At 37.2% G+C, this 15,328-nt stretch overlaps 1 protein-coding gene across 10 annotated transcripts in view; it reads left to right on the forward strand.

The window, feature by feature from the left end:
* Positions 1-15,328, forward strand: part of MAGI2 (membrane associated guanylate kinase, WW and PDZ domain containing 2) — a 754,276-nt gene that overhangs the window by 661,705 nt on the left and 77,243 nt on the right. For 9 of the 10 annotated variants that reach the window (XM_040595989.1, XM_040595988.1, XM_040595990.1 and 6 more), the window contains one exon: positions 3,126-3,315. In XM_040595989.1, coding sequence (XP_040451923.1) covers positions 3,126-3,315 — 190 coding nt within the window. Of the gene's footprint in view, positions 1-3,125; positions 3,316-13,912; positions 13,955-15,328 lie in introns of all 10 variants that reach the window. The other variant, XM_040595992.1, reaches the window with a different exon arrangement.

Genomic DNA, 15,328 nt, shown 5'->3' on the forward strand with positions numbered 1-15,328 from the left:
ATAAGAAAGCCTTCCCAACACCACAGCACAGCTCTGTAGGTTTTTAACAGGAAAGAAAAACTGTTGATGGCCCAAACTCATGTTTCTTTTCTGTTTGGGTGACTACTGCTGCTCCCTCACCCCTCTGGCCGCACAGGGGAGAAGCACCCACCACCCTTTAAAGGAAAAAGGGAACCGCTGGCCATTGCTGGAAGGGAAGAGACCAGCTCCTCTCCCTGAGGCAGAGGCTCAGGGATGGCATGCACTGCATCTCAGTGTGCTCAACATCCCAGGGTAACCTGGGCTGACAGATATTTCTGATTTTTATGTATATAGTGCATACATTATATATATTGTACATAATACAATTTGATTAGTGCAAAACGAACTTTAGCAATGTCACCAAACCATTATCCCAAGTTAGATTTGATGCACTGCACTCATACTATGCTCACTCATTTCCAAAAGTGCCTTAATCTGTGAGCTAGCATTATGGTAACTCACAAGCAAACCACTATGTGACTATTTAACTAATTGGTATGAATTTGGGAGACATAATTCCCCTTGTCTTTATCTGTTTATGTAGCTATTTGTGTTCGCCGTATTGCCCACAATAAGAATGTTTTGCTTAGGTTTTAACTTCACACTTGAAGATTTAGGGCTAACCAGCAAGCAAGAAGTAGACATATGGCACCCAGTAAGGGTTTTGCCAATTGATCTCCAGTTTCTTGTTCTTTCTCAATGGAGAAATTTGCTCATTAAAGATAATTATATTTTCCTTTCTCTTTTTAAAGCCTTCTATAAATATTTTAATTTTATTCAGTTTTGCATTTTGAAAGAGGTAAGTGTTCTGTTTCTCTGGCACTGTCCAAGAGATCAGGAAACTTTCACTTCTAGATGGACAGGGCTCCCCATGTATTTCTGCTTCATAGTGATAAGACAGATCGTTTGTTTTCACTGACTCGTATTCTTTTTTAGATTCCTCACTGAAAGTAAAACCTAAGCATAATTCTCCATTACTTTCCTTGATCATAAGGAGTTTGTATTGAGCCTAGTTCTCCTTTCCTATTTAGACACAGGGGTCATAGTCAGATTTGTTTCTGGAAACCTTTGAATTTACACTCCCATGATACAGTGATACACTTCATATATATCTGAGGTTATTCCTTTAGAGCTAAAAGAGCTATCAGATGAATTATTGTGACTTTCATGTGACTTGCCACGTAGGCTAATTTGCCCAAAACAGAGGATAAATTTATCTTGGTATAAAGGGTACCTGAAGCTACCCTACATAGTTTCCAGTACCTAAGCTATTTTGAGAACAACCCAGGTATCTCCATATGTCACTGTATTGCAGGTCTACCTACCTATAGTGCCTTCTTATGTCACATCCTCTTTGCCATCTTTTTTATCTGACCCAAAATATATGTCTCTTTTTTGAACATTGGTGAATGTCCAATACAGCATTTCACATCCTCATCATCGGCATTTCACAGCATTAATACTTTCCTTTCTCGACTTAAATATGATACCCGATGCATACTAGTGCATGAGAGCCAACCTGTGCCTGACCTAGATCTTTCTTTTCTTCATTGATTCTAATGAACCAGCCCTACTTGCTGCTGAAACTCTGACAGAAGCACAGCTTGAATTATAACCACTTATACAAAGAATGAGGTCCTCAACAACTTAAAATGGTCAATATCCGTATTCTGTTTATTTGGAAGTATGAAGCTAAGGATGTCAGATCACCTGGGATGTGCAGAGTGAGAGTTACTTAGCGTGTTCACCAGGAGGACTCTAAAATACCTGTAGTCCACATACTGAGTGTGGAAAAAGCCTGATGTTGTTAATTATCAGAACAGAGCGCAAAGCCTGCCTGCTGAGCCAAACACCTTCTGAAACCAAGGAAGTAAAGGCAAATTATAATCACAGAATTTGTAGAGCGAGCCTGAAATCATCTCTGATAAGGCACTGCTGGTACACCACTAGAAGTCAGTGGCATTTAATTACAATGCAGTTTGTTTCCAAGAGTAATTTTTTGTGTAATTAACTGATTGTTGGGTTATGTGTGAGAATGCACTGTTCTGGAGCCTTTACCACCCTTTGCTTCAGGGGTCACAGGAAAAGCCAAATATTTGTTTCCTGGGATAAACATTTGGGTTTTGTTTAACTTCTCTTCTTCAAGTAGATCTGCTAATGCAACTTAATCAGTAGCCAACTCCTTCAAGAAATAAAATGCCGATTTCCAAGTCTTCTTTTGCACGGTCTATCATATTATCAACTTTCTGGCTTGATGTGAGAGCAAAGGCAGCCTTGGAGAAAACGTGGACTGAGGTGGCTTTCATGCATAGTAAATACACTGCTCTGTGCTTCTTCCCTGTAAGTGATCTGGAAGAGCTGAAAAGCTTATCCTTTGCTTGGGAGTTTGGTTGGATGATGCCAATGTATTTTTTTATGTAAGAAAGAAACAGTAAGGAATGAAAAAGAGTCTGTCAGACTAATGCCCACTTTTCTTTCACCATTTTCTGTATTTTATCATTGAACATTTGACTATCACCAGATACTCAAATACCTGCTGTAATAATTTTCCCTTTGTTTTCTGAGGGTTTTTTTCTTCAATTGAAGCTGTAAATTCTGCTTACAGTTCTAGTAATCTGCTTCTCCCTGGGAAACTAGATATTTTCATGCATTCTCAAAAGATACAGCATTAAGATCACTTAATTGCTACCCAGTCTGGCCGCTTCTTTGTTAAGTGCTACGTTTGATTATGTATTTTGATGAATCTGATAATTGTATCTTCATGGACCCACAGATTCCACCTTTAGCAGAATAACTTCCAATAGCTCAGCACATTCTGTGCAAGGCACTCAGCATGCTTCAGAGGTAACACTGGTCCCTAATCCATGTGGGATCGTATTAGGTGAGAAAGATCACATCTTCCCATAAGCAACAAATTAACAAGTAAATTCAAGCAAGTCATTTTATAAACAGCACAACACACACCTTTCATCTCAAAAGGCAGCAAAGGGGGTTGCTAAATTTGCAAAACAGATCTTCAGCTGAAATCACTTTCTTTGGTCTCATTGTGAAAGTCACAGTTTTTGGAAATTGTCATCTTTATTCTCTGTATGTTTTTATTCCAGATGATGGAACGATGGGAGAATCAAGGCAGCCCTCAAACAAGCCTGTCTGCTCCAGCTATGCCACAGAATATTCCCTATCCACCCACCCTCCACAGGAGTTCATTTCCCGATTCAACAGAGGCCTTTGATCCACGAAAACCTGACCCATACGAGCTGTATGAGAAATCAAGAGCTATTTATGAAAGTAGGCGTAAGTGAAAGTCCTGTTCACCCTGATGACCAGTTAATATTTTAAGCTTTTACCTATGAATGTGTCATTGCTGACATATTTTTCCATAATTATCTTCTGTAATTTAAAGAAAGTAACTGTAATCCCAGTTAATAGAGGGCATTACAAATTATTCAAAAATCCTACACTTAAATGTTCTCCTAGGTTTTCCATAGATTCTGAAATTTGACTTTCATGGATTTTTTCCTATTTTTGCTCTCCTCATCTTGGCCGTTAAATCCTTAGTGTAGAACAGTATATGTGCCACTGCATTTTCCTGTGCTATTTTGCTTCATAGTTAACTAATAGGAGGATGTGAATTTCTCAATAAAAAATAATTTCACTTACTTTCACTTTAAAGTGAAATTTATTAAGGAAATTTAAAATTTATTTGTTTTTACAAAAATGACAAGTTTTCACATTGTCCTTGGTAGTTAGGAAGAAATCTGTCGCATTAAGTGCTGTTTGAAGAGCTGTACAAGACAGTACTGAGACATCTGGATTCCCATCTTGATTTTGTTTCTTGTGTTTTGGGGGGATATACTACATGTTTTTCACAAGGGTATAAGGGTCAAACTTATTTACTCCTTATCATAAAGAACATTTTAGCCAAAAATGTTATTCTAAATTGTCCAGAGCTCTTGCATTTGCTAAGATCAAATATTCAAAACAGTTTATTTTTTTACTGAAAGCTTTTTCATAGCAGTTATTATTTGCACATGCCGCTTTTCAATTCATTACTTTAGACTATAGATCAAGTTTCTTCATAAATTACACATAAAATATTGCACTGCTTCAGATCCAGACTAGCCCGTTAAGATTAGTTGGGCCCAGAGACATAGAGATAAACCTAAACTATCACAATCCATGATCGGGAATCTATAAATTTCACCAGCATGCAAAGGGATAGTCTAAAGGAAACACATTATTGTCCCAAACACTGTCTGGGTTGGTGCTGCTCTTACGTGCTTTGGCCCTTACAATTTAGTTACAGCATCAGCATCTCCTGGGTGGCTTTGCTATTTTCAGTCCCCAGCAGCACGGATATGCTGGAGGAACACCAGGGTTTGTTTTACATCAGCTCTTAAGTTAACTGAAATCTTGTCTCTAAACTGCATCTCAGATTCCTCAATTCTTTGCCACTGTGACCAGTGCCACTGTCTTCTGCCACCCTGGTCCATTTAGTGGAACACCTTTCAATAGAGATTGTCACCATAAAACTCACTTTCAATAGTTCCAGATCTTTTGGGGAGGTTTTTGTTGGTTTTGTTGTTTCTTGGGGGTTTTTTAAAATTATTATTTATTTAATAGGTGCCTGAAATTCAGATCCCAAGTTTAAATCTAGGTACATAAATAAATTGCTGGCATTTTTAACAGTACCAAGTATTTTATTCATCCTAAATACAGACTTAAGAACATAGTTTAGACCCCCTATAAAAAGTATTGGATCTTTAATTATAAACTCTTAGGCCTAGGAACTAAGCTTTCCAATGTATTTACAAACACCATGTAGCCCATGCTGGCTGGTATTTTAATATAATAAATATTATTTACTAATGTAGCATCTTCCTCTGTTCCAGTTGTTATTCTTGATTGGACAGGGTACTCAAGACAATGTGCAAACAGAGGCTGTAATTTTTGAAATTTTAGAACTCTTGAAATATGGATCAGGATACAGTGTGGAGTAGGGCAAAAAGGTTTGAGAGAAGTAGGACTAGTTTTGAGCAAAGCTTGGAAATAATTTTCAGACAACTTCCCTCTATCTCTTTCTCTTTCCCTTGTGCTATAAGAGCTAGAGTGAGAAATAAATAGAAAGTTTTGCCAGAGCTGAAATGTTGTTCCCCAAAGTGCTGGGATTTGAGACTATAAAGGGAAATTAAAGGAAACAATTCCATTGTTAACAAAGAGTTTATCTAGTTCAGCACCTCTACTGAAAACACTCTTGACTTCATGTACTGCTTTAAGGAAAAGGAAACTCTTTGCAAATAATTGCTTCCCATATGAGTAGTTTCTATAGGTGAAGTATTTTAGAAAAAATCTGCACTTTCCATTCAACTGTCAGAACCATCCTCTGTGCCTAAAGCCATCAAGCCAAGAGGGGGGGTAAGTGCAGGCTTCCTGCATTGAAACAAATATCTTTGTAAGGCAATTAAGAAAAAGTTACATATGTCATATGCATATATGGGATACACATTTATATGGCATCTTCTTTCATCTTGATCCCCAGTATGAAGAGTTCTATATTTACAGATTTGCTCTAAATAATAATGAAAGCAAATAGGCTCAATACATGTTTGCCCTTCATAAAACTGTGGGAATATAAATCTGTTGTCAACTACCAAGATTGGCTTGCACCCCAAAAGATGATAGATTAACACCAAAAGAGATATTACTCCATTCAATAAAAGAACAAAGTGATTCATTGTTATTCATGGATGCCTTCTAGGAGTTTTCTGCATACTTTCTTGACCAACACAGACTCCAGTCTTTTACTGATATAATCTACTGTGTTCAAGAGCATATGCTACACCAGGGGAAGAGCTGATAATTAGTAGGTTAGAGTTACGCTAAAGCCTGTGTTTAAATGGTTTCACTGTATTTGAGTTCTGTCCAAAAGGCAACTGGAAATTTTATACAAGCCTTTTTCAGCCAGCTACCTGGACAAAATAAGAATTAAAAATCATGAAGCTGCTTGTACCAAAACAAGAAAGTGAGGTATGAAAAGCAAGACTGCAGTAACCACCCATCCCAGTTTTCCAGCAGTGTCCTGATCTTCCAGCTAATCCTGAAAGCTTTAATTTCTCCTCCTCTGATGCTGGTATCCTTTGAATATATCCTCTGAGCCTTGATTCCACAGTTCCCCAACCGTCTTTCTTCTGCATTCATGCATATTCCTTGGTCATAAATAACTTCCTCCAAACATCTCTGTTCTCCCTGACATTTTTGTTTCATGAATGCCATAAGCACACACTTTAGCAAATTCAATTTGTCAACTCTTTGATTGCTTTTATTCTCTACTTCATGCTAGTTTCCTGAAGGGAGAAGGAACAGGCAGGAAATCCATTACTGGGTCAGGAAATTGTCATCTGAGTATATAGAAACGAGAGTTTCAAGGTACACAGTTTCCTACCATATGGCTGTGTCACGCTGGTTATCTTTGGTAAAGACATACCCTTAAAGTGCACAGGAAAAGTTCAGCTACTTTGGGTTTCGTTAAGTCCTTCCTATCTCAAAGCAAGTTTGTCTTATCTCCTGGGAAGACCACAAAAGAAGGAGACTCGTCTTCTAAAAATAGTGCAAAGCAGCGAACAATCATGACCTGGAAAACTCAGAAAAGAAAGAGATAGTGCTAGATTTCTGTTTCTTTCTCAGTGAGACTCTGTTACTAAACAGTTCATTTTTGTGCCGCTATAGCTCTGAATTTCTACAGATCCTTTTATCAGAGGATCTTACCACAGTCAGCACTCACCAGGACCTCATCAAAGCCTCCTGCTTCCCTACCAGGAAGCTGAGCAAGTTATGCATCACAGCGTAGTTCTGTGAGGAGCACAAGTGACATGACTCGAAGCAAAGCAAAAACTACACCCAAGGAGCCTGATTCACAAGCTTCTGCTCCAGCTGCTAGGTATGCTCATCCCTACTTAATGATAGCAAGAAAGGGGCTTCAGGAAGGAAGTCTCCATGAAAAAGCATGATTTTCATTATACAGGAATGTTTTCCCACCTTAGGAACGTGAAGGACCTGCATGAGCTGTGTGATAGGGGGATCTCAGTTTTTAACGATCACGTACAAATTACAAAGGACAGCTGCTTCCACACTGGGAACAATTTCATAGAGGCAGTTATACCAATACGGCTTGGAGGCAAATCAAATGATGCATGAGTACAAAAGCAGAGTACAACTCGATTTTGTAAGGCATAGCTCCTTGGAAAGTCACCTGTCATGAGTTAGCTGTTACCTGTCAGCTCTTACCTGTTAGCTGTCGCTGCCTCTGCTGTCACCTATCAACTGAGCTCAACAGCTCAGAGTAGCCAAAAAGGAGCAGCAAGTGTTTCCAAAGACTGATGGAGATCACCACATCATCCAAAAAGCTGCCTAAAAGCAAAAGAAGGGAGATTGTTTTCTTCTTTCTTTTTCTTTCCTTTCTGAAGCTACATCTCTCTGCCTATTTTTTCTCCTCCCCTACACACACACACCCACACACCCACACACCCACACACACACCCCTCTTATTTCTTCTCCCTAGTGAAGAGAACCTGCCTAGCTTTCTGCTGTTAGCAGAACTCAGAAATGGAGAAGAGCTGCTCAAATAACTGGATACTTTTTCGTTTTTCCATCCAACTATTAATTTCAGCCATGTCCTTTAACTCCTTTCTCCTTATGAAAAGTCTTGGAGTGTAAGTGACAGCATGACTCTGCTGATAACCTTGGAAGTTATGTACAGAAGCTAGGAAATGGAACATCAGATCAAGAATTTCCTATTAATGAAGAAAATTATAATACTTGATATGCACCAGTCATTACAGCTGTAACCAGAGCTCCGCAGTTGTCAGTGGGAGAACTCATTCTCCTGAATTTAACATTTTTGCCTTTATCAATTCTCTAACATTTTATATTGAACTCTGTTTATTGTCAATAGTTTATCACAAACTTTATCCAGAGGCCTACGTAAGGCAGACATTAGTCAAGCAGAACACAAAAAGCTGTTGGGAATCAAAATGCTATAATATTTCTCTAGTTATAAAACGTATAATAGAAGTTTGGTTTTATATTGCTCTAAAGAAAGCAGTAAAATAAAACATTTTTTTTTTTACAGCAATTAGGGTTACATTTGTCCTTCACTTAGTGTGGTAGTCCAGGGCTGGTGATGTGACACAGAAATGCCAGTAGGAAGAATGAGATAAGCTCGTGATAAGCTCTCATTAAAACTGAAAAATGAACAATTACAGTTCCACCTTTTATTGGAAGGACAAAGGTTCCTTCCTTCAAAATGTCCTATGTTATTTTCTCCTTGACTACAGTATCATGATTTTCCCAAGTTCCTTTCAAATCCATCAGCTGTCTTTTGCACTGTAATATTTTTTTTGGCTGCCAGAGAATTAGACAAATTGGAAAAGAACCAAAAAGTAAAGTCCACCAACAGCTGTGAAATATGTAAATAGCAAATGTATTAGCATAATGCATTATTAGCCTTCATAAAATAAGGATGTTTCCTTATGCAGACTTATGAATGCCTTTCTCTAAGGGTCACAGACAAGCATTTAAATATATATGCAGAGGCTACATTTCCTCTGGAATGTCACCACAGGAATTCAGCACAGATATGTGTTAAGTATCAGCAACAGGAAAGATTTGTCGGACAGCATTATACGAACTCATAATGTGTAACTTTGAAACTGTCATTCTTGCAGAAAAACACTAAGGCCATCCGGATTTCCTAAATTCAATACTCATGGAACATTAAAAAAAAATATTAGGTGTACAGAATTGAATTATTATCACCTGCGGGGGTCTACGGCACAGTCTACAGCTAAGCAGAATTTTCTTGTCAGTGCTTGTTGGCTGAAGACCTACATAGTTGCAGTCTTAAAAACTGAAGGATTTTTTTTATATAATTGTTATTGCAATTTTTTCAGGCAGCATTTTCCTGACAAAAATTTACCCTGTAACAATTTTTCCCATTTTTGCTCATCTCTAGTCTAAGAAAATTCACATTTTTGTTATGGTAGTTTAAAAAGATAGATACATATGTGAGCATATGCATATATAAGCAGCACTATGATACATGAAATACATAGTATTCTGAAGTATTATATAAATATAAAGGGGGAGGGTGGTAGGGGCAAAGGGTTTGTTACTATAAATACAGAAAATTATGTTCTAGTTTCAAGTCTTCCTTGAACTCAGTTTGGCATATCTTTCAGTATTTCTGTTGACCAGTTACTGCCCCTTATATCAGTAAGACTGCCTTCAATTAGTAAATAAAAGAGTATTGGGAAATTACTAATTATGTATTATCATCGAACTATTCTTTGAGCTAGAGTATGAGCAACTAAGTTATAGGACGGTAATTTCTCGAAGTAATTTCCAAAGATTGCAGGTTGTTGCTTTCCTTGCGTCTACTGCTACCCCAAGCAACAGCATAGAGAAGGTTTAAGAACTTATATTACTAAATGAATGTAACCCTTTTTTTTTTAATAAGAGACAATACATAACAAAAGAAGAGGAAATTTAGCAGTCCAAAGTCAAATAATTTTGTATTGTTCATTGCTGCAGAAAGAGTTACTCACCATGACAAAATGGATTTGTTGGTTATAAGAACTGACAGTGAAACCAAAAGCATTTTCAAATGGAATTATGAGAATATCGTCATCACAGTACTATGGATGTAAAGTGATTTTGATTGCTGGATTGCAAAGTAGGTCCCAAATGACCTATGCTAATATAAAGTGTCAGTTTTACAACTGATGGTGATATTAAAGATGCAGTGTTCCTTCCCCTTGAATGATTTACACTTTACTAAAAGGTATACAAATAGATTTTCATCTGCAAAGTGGTAGAGGTACTTAAGAAGTCAAAGTAATAATTTAAGAAAACTGACTTGTAAGCATTGGGAAATTGGTCACAAGTGCATGAGACTGATGGCAACTGCATTGCCTATGTGCTGTTTCAAACTGCTGTTTGCCCAGATTTGGAAGGGACATTGCAGCATGATCTTTGCCCATTTGAAAAAATCCAATCTACCTAAAGCACGGCTAGGATTGAGATGCTGAAATATGTTTCCTAGTTTTGTTCCATGTATTTAGCATTCCACAAAGTACAATCTAGAAAATAATGTGGTATGGACAATAAATATTATCTTTCCTATCTTTCATTAGCATAGTTGTTCCTCTAGAAAATACCAGTGGCTCCACCGGTGCAAATGAGAATAATGTTGTGTCATGTTGTAGGTGAACTGTGCTCCTAGGGCTGTATCTTGACAGCAAGGAAGTCTGGTGCTTTCAGCATTGGTTTCAGTTAAGTCAGGATTGTGTCCCAGATCTTTATTTATCTGTTTTCACAAGTATTTTGCAGCTTTCAGTTTCAAAACACTCAAATCAATGTCATTTATTTTAGATTAAACATGAAGCTGGATGTGCAAGCTTCTTACTATTCTAACAGCAAAATTAACTTTGGCTTTCTGTTCATCTGATATCGAAGGAATTTTGATGTATGGCAAGACTCTTCAAAAGGCACAGCTGCATTCTCATTCTGCAGAGCACATGGAGTAATCCCCATTGTGGAGATTTTTTTCCATTACAGTTACATACAAGTAGTAGTTCAGAAGAAGGATTCGTAGTTTTACCTTCCCGATTCTTGTTTCTAGGACAGGCTAACAGAACTAAAAAAATTAATGCAGCAAATTTGCCAAGTATTTGATTATTCATTCAAGTTCTACTTTGTAATTATTTCATTCCTATTTTGTGTAGAAGACTACAACTGCTCATGGCAATGCAGCTGCAGAAGTTCAACCAAAAAGACTTCATGTGGAGAACAGAAACCTTATGTCAACTTTTCAAAACTTTCTGCACTTTGAATGCCTGTTCATGGTGGCAGTGTTGCGTAGTCTGGTCTCTGTCCTGGTCTCTCCAAACATGCCTTCTGCTGCCTCATTTCCTAAGAGGTGGACGCAGGACGTTTTATGTAAAAAAAGTTTAGAAAATGTCAAAAATAATTTAATAGTAAGCAAATGGAAAGTTTCAAATTGCCTTGTGCAATTTGAATACAGGTTAGTAAAAATGAATCAACAATTTGATAAAACAAATTTTGCTAGAGTCTCTCGGTTGTTTCTTTTTCATTAAATACCAGTTCGATCAGTTTGTTCTTAGCAGATACAAGGCACCAGGATGTGCACGAATGACATGCATTCTGCTTGGCTGAGGACCAGTCCCAGCATTCCTTCATCTTCACTTGGAAGCTGGTGTTCTGTAGGGTCTTTGAGCCCAGAACTACGTGAGCTTTGAAAAAAACTACTGATATCATTGCATTTGACATAGGGAGACATTGCTAATAAAGTCCGTTCTTATACATTAAATGTTCTTCACAGATCTTTCCTCTTTTGAAGTTTTCTACTAGTTGCTAACAGTTTGCCTGTCACATGAGCACCCATATTTAGAAGTTATATTCTATTTTCCAATGTGCCAGTGACATAATTAAAAATACCCTGTACTGCACACAGACCCAGAATGCTGACAGTGTTCTTCCTAAAATGAATATTGCTTGTTCTAGTTATCAAAAATGCAAGTCTGCACTTGGGTTTATCTTCCTGGTGATCATCCGTTTAAGAACTTTGAGGTGTGACTCAAGACCTTCAGCACAGCACAATTCCAAGTTTCATGCATGTGAATTCCTAAACTACAAAGAAAACAAATGCTAGATGCGGAATGGTTGATTACAAGATGATAATTAACACCATGAGACTCTATGTGAAGTTCTGTGAGGCAAAGAAAAGAAACCCATTCAGGAACAAAAGTCTGATCAGACTTAATGAGATTAGCTTTGAAGGAAACTACTTCGTTGACAGACACTTTTGCTTGACCCCAAGCAATAGTTTACAAAAAAGATACTGCTAACTGACTTAAAATATATGGCTATCTTAACATTGCAAGTTGCTCCCTAATTTGTCACAGATTGAGCATGGTTGTGTTTCTTTCATTTTGCTGCTTGAGGCCAGTTCTGGGGAATATCAGGGTGACTGCAAACAGAAATGGAAACACAGAATGAACCAATCTTACAGCAGCTCCAAAGAGTAATTCTGGCTGGATGACCAAGAGAAAAGCCTTGTGTCCTTTTAAACCTAAAATCTTATTGAGACCATGAAGATGAAATTGCTTTCTGTACATTAAAATCATTCTGTCTCTTTTAAGAATTCCATTAAAATCTTGAAAGGATGGGAGCAAAAAAATAATTTCTCCAAGTTTGCAGTGCAGCAGCATCAGTTTCAAAGGTTTTGTTTTTCAGGAGTTGTGACGGCAGAATAATTTACATTTAGATAGCACCTCTTATCTTGAAGGATCCCAAATCACCGTACAAAATCTGAAGTTGTATTACCTCCTTTAACCACCAAAGATGTGCAGCCACCTGTAAATAAAACGCCATAGCCCACATGACACAACGCTTAGCACAGCCGGTGAGCACAAATAGAAGAACACCAAATCCAAAGGGCTGGTCCCATCCAGTGGAATCTCTAGAATGTATTTTAGGTAAGCAGGGTAGCAGTCACCTGAATTTGAGCAGGTCATGACTGTTCCATAAATACTCTTACAAAAAAAAAAAAAAAATCATAAGTCACTCAGTGGCCTCCATCTCCATTTTTGGGAAAACATCTTTGCCCTAGAGCATTAGTTCAGTATTGACTCAAATGAACTGCTGATTACTCAGCTGCTACCATTACAGTCCATGCTGCCTCTAGGAAGCAGTCCACCAGAAGGCCGGTAGCTTTAGTCCAAACTCTTCCAAAGTGGTAAGGAGCTGCTCATAGAGGAAATAGTCTTCTCACTTCTCTCACCACATCCACATATTTTCAGATGGGTTAGCCAAAATTACTGGCCTCCAGTGCATTCTCTGCCTTCTTTCTGCCTGAAACTACCTACTTACGGTATTAAATCCACTTCTGTCTTCCTTCTGGCTCAGGAAGATAATGCATATTCATATGTTGCATCACTGCCCTACAGATGCTGATGTGAAGACCTTACCCCATTTATACCACGACATATGCTTGGTACAATATTCTAATTTAGAGTCTCATGAATGTGTTGTTGCTTTATTTACCTTTTTGTGTTGGTAGGCCATTAGAAATCACCTCTGGTTTAGGATGTTTTGCAATTCACTCTGGATGCTGCAGAGATAATAAAACATAAATTCTCAGTCAGAACATTTCAAAATCAGTAAAGGAAGTGTGACAGTGAATTCAGCTATGGGCTTGTTCCAGTTCCCTCTAATGCTGGCAAAGTAGCTGTATATGAAAAAAAATCAAGTTATTTGCTGCATTTCACCTAGTGAAATACAAATAATTTGAAACTACCTGCATGAAAAGTACATTAAATCAGTTTGCCTTCAATTGCTTTCATGTACAACCAGTTGCTGTTATTGGCAATATACATCCATCTAGCAAAATCTTGCTCTTATGATAAAAGACATTTTACAATTGGGTTGAATTAAAGCAGTGGTCAAGTCATCTAAACACAGCCATTAAACTTTCCCTTTTATTGCTGTATTGAATAAGCACAAATACTGTCACTAACTTTCACAATTTTAAACAATTTTATCTTCATCATAACCTATGTGATGTTAAAGGAACATTATCATCTTACCATCTGTTTCACTTGGCATAGAAATGGACAGGGAGGTCTACGTCTAGCAGGAATATGTACATGTATTACCTAAGAGGTCAGGAAGCAGGGGAGGATCAAAAAACAAACTGCAGTAAAAAGTAGAAATTGCACTTGAGTAATTCAAAACACATCAGAGAAGTTGATGCTGCATCTTTGAGTAACTTGAGAAATGTATTTCATCTTTAATTCCCCATTTTCCTATTCAGAACAAGTGCTGCCCAGGACTGGTTTTCGAGCGGATTCCTCTGGCAAGTATTCTTCAGCATTCATTATTCTGTAAACTAGTTGTCATTCATTTTATGTTTTAGTTATTCTTCTTTTGTTAATCATTTCTCTAGATAATGGCCAGTCACGACTGCCCAGTCACCATTATTTTTTTTTTGTATGAGCTTTTGTGGGGCTGTAGACTGCTAACTCTAAAACTTTTTATAGTAGATTTGCATTTTGAGCTAGGAAAAGTATTTCTTTTTCCTCAGCTAGTCTTTGTGTATGTTTTACAATGTTTTATGTGTACTTTCATACATCAGTGCTCACTCTTTAACTTTAGAATGTATCCCTGTAGCTCACGGCCAAATTTAAGCTTAAGCAATATTTTGCATAGAACTGAAATCAATTCTGTCTTCATCTGCAAAAGACTAGAACTGATGTATTATGTAGACGCATCCATTCCTTGCTCCCATACATACGTTTTGTTCCATAGAAATCTAAAAGCAAAAACTTTTGAAAAATAGAAGCTTTTCTGGGTGTTTGAAACAACATTGGTCTTGTAAAGTGGCAATGGACTTGTTTAAAACTCAGCAATATTCGGTTTCCCAATGTGATCATGTTAAGTGAACAGTTAAAACAGGCATCCCATACAAAAAAAGGCTGCTTTGACAATCCTATTAAATTATTTTCTAATCCTACACAGGTTGGACAGACATCGTAAATTAAATATGATATTGGACTAGTTTTGCATACCCCAGTAGGGTTTATACATTGAATAATTCTGTTAGCACACCAATTCTTTTTTTTTTTTTTTGCTTTGCTGATTTTTATACTGCAGTCTTTATTTATCAGCTTTTCCTCTCTATAAATATCAAGAAGAAATATGTATGTGTTTTAAAAAGCTACTCATGTTGGAGATCAGCAGACTCATGACTGTTTTCAAGTTTTTCACCTATTTCAAGAGCATCTGAAACTCAGATAAAAAGTTATTGTAGATTTGTGTCAATCACCATTCATAATTCATAGTAATGATTTATATGGAACAAAAATCTTCACCATCTTCAGCAAAGGAATCCAAATTATATTTTATATTTAGCAGGAAAGTTGAATACACCCAGAAAGACTGTAAAATTATTACAACAAAGCTCTTTGTCCTTGTTTTAATTGCAATATGGAAGAGATTTAATTAAAAAAAAATCCATCTCAACATTTACAGCATCATCCCAAACACCAGGTTTATCACTATAAAAATTACATAGCACTTATGCAACCTGACTCATACAGAAGGTGAATTAATCATTTTCAAGGATATATTTTCTCTACATAGTCTTAAGAAACAATTGCATGTACGCCTATCAACATGTAAATCACCTAGCAATTCAAATGAATACAGTACAGAAATGTAGCTGAGAGCT

Source organism: Falco naumanni, chromosome 5 (assembly GCF_017639655.2).
Source record: "Falco naumanni isolate bFalNau1 chromosome 5, bFalNau1.pat, whole genome shotgun sequence".
NCBI classification, from domain to species: domain Eukaryota; kingdom Metazoa; phylum Chordata; class Aves; order Falconiformes; family Falconidae; genus Falco; species Falco naumanni.